Source organism: Alnus glutinosa, chromosome 10 (genome assembly GCF_958979055.1).
Source record: "Alnus glutinosa chromosome 10, dhAlnGlut1.1, whole genome shotgun sequence".
NCBI lineage: Eukaryota > Viridiplantae > Streptophyta > Magnoliopsida > Fagales > Betulaceae > Alnus > Alnus glutinosa.
Window position 1 is genome coordinate 2,221,459 of NC_084895.1, and position 3,144 is coordinate 2,224,602.

Below are 3,144 nucleotides of genomic sequence, written 5' to 3' on the forward strand. Positions count from 1 at the left end.
TGGCATGGGCAGAGCAACAGATACAGGCACTCCATCTCCTACCCATTTCTTCAATAAGGATACATGAAAGACATTGTGAATACGGGACCCAGGAGGTAGTTCCAGTTTATAAGCCACTGGTCCTATTTTTGCCACAATACGGTATGGCCCATAGAACTTAGGGGCGAGCTTCTGTGACACACGTTTCACCATAGATTGTTGTCGATACCCTTGTAACTTTAAGTATACCCATTCTCCTGGAAGAAAGTGACGTTCTTGATGGCCCTTATCATAAACTTGTTTCATCCGGTTCTGTGCTAGTTGGAGTTGTTGCCTGACTTCGCGAATTACAACATCTCGGTCCAGCAACAAGTTCTCTACTGCAGCCACTCTCGCAGTACCGGCTACATAACATAAAAGAGTAGGTGGAGGCCTACCATAAACAACTTCAAATGGACTCTTTTTTGTGGCAGAGTGAACACTTGTATTGTAACAAAACTCCACCCACGGCAGCCATGTAACCCACTTCTTTGGATTGGAACTAGTAAAACACCGCAAATACATCTCCAGTGTACGGTTTACCACCTCAGTTTGTCCGTCCGTTTGTGGATGATAGGAAGAACTAAAGTTAAATTTAGTCCCATTAAGCTGAAAAAGCTCACGCCAAAACAAACTAGTAAATGCCGGATCTCTGTCACACACAATTGATGTAGGCATGCCATGCAACCGGAAGATTTGCTCAAAAAATGTTTGAGCAATTTGAGTGGCTGTGTACGGATGTTTGATGGCTGTGAAATGCCCATACTTAGAAAGGCGATCCACTACAACAAAAATGGTGGTCTTTCCCAGCGACACGGGTAATCCATCTATGAAATCCATGGATAAATCTGACCAAATCTGAGCTGGGATGGGCAGAGGTTGTAACAGCCCTGCTGGTTGTGTGTGTTCAGCTTTGTGTCTTTGACAAACTTCACATTGCCGAATGTAATCTCTTAATTGTGACTTCATACCTTGCCAGTAGAATACCGCTCGAACTCGTTGTAGGCTCTTATGATACCCTTCATGCGTACTGTCATGTATTTCAGCAAGTATGGCTGCAGTTAAGGGTGAGGTAGAAAGGATAAATATTCTATCCTTGAAGTAAATCAATCCAGCCCTGGCCCTCCAAGGTCCTACCGCCTCTCCTTTGTGGATTCGTTGTAATATCTCTTGCAATTGTGATTCCTGCCGTACCTCTTCTTTAATTGGCTCCACCCAATGAGGGACCGGTTGAGATAAAGCCGCCAACTCACTTTCCATCTTTCTTGAGAGTGCATCAGCTACTGAGTTCTCACTCCCTTTCTTGTATTCTATCAAAAAATCATAGCCCACCAACTTTATCAACCATCGTTGTTGTGCCTCTGTTGTAATTGTTTGTTCCCAAAGATATTTGAGACTGCGGTGGTCAGTACGAACCACAAACTGTTGACCCAACAGGTAAGGTCGCCATTTTTGGACTGCAGCCACTAGTGCCAGCATCTCCTTTTCGTATGTTGATAGGTTCAAATTCCTGCCATGGAGAGCTTTACTGAAATATGCAATCGGCTGCTTTTCTTGCATTAGTACCGCGCCAATTCCCACACCTGAGGCATCACATTCAATGATAATTTTTTTTGAAAAATCAGGGAGAGCCAATACCGGAGCCTGTGTCATTGCTTCTTTGAGTTGTAGGAATGCTACTTCAGCGTCACTACACCATTGGAATGAATCCTTCTTGAGAAGTTGAGTAAGTGCTCGAGCTATGGATCCATATTGGCGGATGAATTTTCTGTAATAGCCGGTGAGTCCTAAGAATCCTCATAGGGCCTTGATGTTTCTTGGAATTGGCCAGTCCCGCATAGCTGATACTTTTTCAGGGTCCATTCGCACTCCTTGTCTACTAATGATGTGGCCAAGATAGATAACCTCTTCTTGCGCAAAGCTACACTTGTCACGTCTTACATATAGGCGGTTAGCCCTTAAAATCTTAAAAACAATTGATAAGTGCTGCAAATGCTCATCCCATGTCTTGCTATAAATTAGAATGTCGTCAAAGAAAACAAGAACAAACTTACGGGTAACCTTGTTGAAGATTTCATTCATCAGCGATTGGAATGTTGAGGGGGCGTTGGTAAGGCCAAATGGCATGACCAAGAATTCAAAGTGTCCATGACGAGTACGGAATTCTGTCTTCTCCACATCTTCCTCATGCATTCTGATTTGGTGATACCCAGAACGGAGGTCCAACTTCGAGAAATATAGTGATCCATGCAACTCGTCTAATAATTCATCCACCACCGGAATGGGAAATTTGTCTTTGATCGTAATACGGTTGAGAGCTCGGTAATCCACGCACAGCCACCATGATCCATCATGCTTTTTCACCAATAGAACCGGGGATGAATAGGGACTATTGCTCGGCCTAATCACTCCATTACTCAACAAGCCCATAACTATTTTTTCTATTTCGTTTTTTTGATAGTGTGGGTACCTGTATGGCCTTACATTCACTGCTCCTGCTCCATGCTGCAATGGGATCTTGTGGTCCTGAACACGATTAGGTGGTAATCCGTGTGGTTCTTCAAAAATCTGGTTGTACTCCTCCAACAGTTTCCTCAAGCTTGAGTTCTCAGTGGTTAAGAAGTCCTGCTCCACTCCCAATTGTATACTGAAAAGGCGGATGATGATTCCTCCTTGTTGCTTTTTGATAGCCTTTAGTATGGGTTGGGCTTCTACCATTCTATCCTTGGGCGAGGCTATACCCCTCAACTGCACCCATTTATCTTTGTACCAGAAGCTCATGAGGAGCTTAGAGAAATCCCACATAATAGGTCCTAGTGTCCTCAGCCACTGTGCTCCTATGACAACATCATATCCCACCAAAGGTAATAAATAGAATTCTAGAGTGAATAAGGTACCCTGAATCCATACCTGCACCTTGCGACATTGCCCCTTGCTGTTTATCTTCTCCCCGTTGGCCACCACCACCGTAAATGAGGTATTTTTCTCAGGAGTTAATCCCACCTTCTCGGCTAAATCAGTGCTGAGAAAATTATGAGTGCTCCCTGTGTCTACCAAGAGCGTGACCCCTATTTTTTGAATGCTAGCTTTGAGCCGCATAGTTTGAGGAGCTTGTAGCCCTGCCAT

At 44.1% G+C, this 3,144-nt stretch overlaps 1 protein-coding gene across 1 annotated transcript; it reads right to left on the reverse strand.

Annotated features, from left to right (window-relative positions):
• Nucleotides 1-1,815: 1,815 nt before the first annotated feature.
• LOC133879841 (uncharacterized) lies at nucleotides 1,816-3,144 on the reverse strand. Its single transcript, XM_062318610.1, has one exon. The coding sequence runs from the start codon at nucleotides 3,142-3,144 to the stop codon at nucleotides 1,816-1,818; it is 1,329 nt and encodes a 442-aa protein (XP_062174594.1).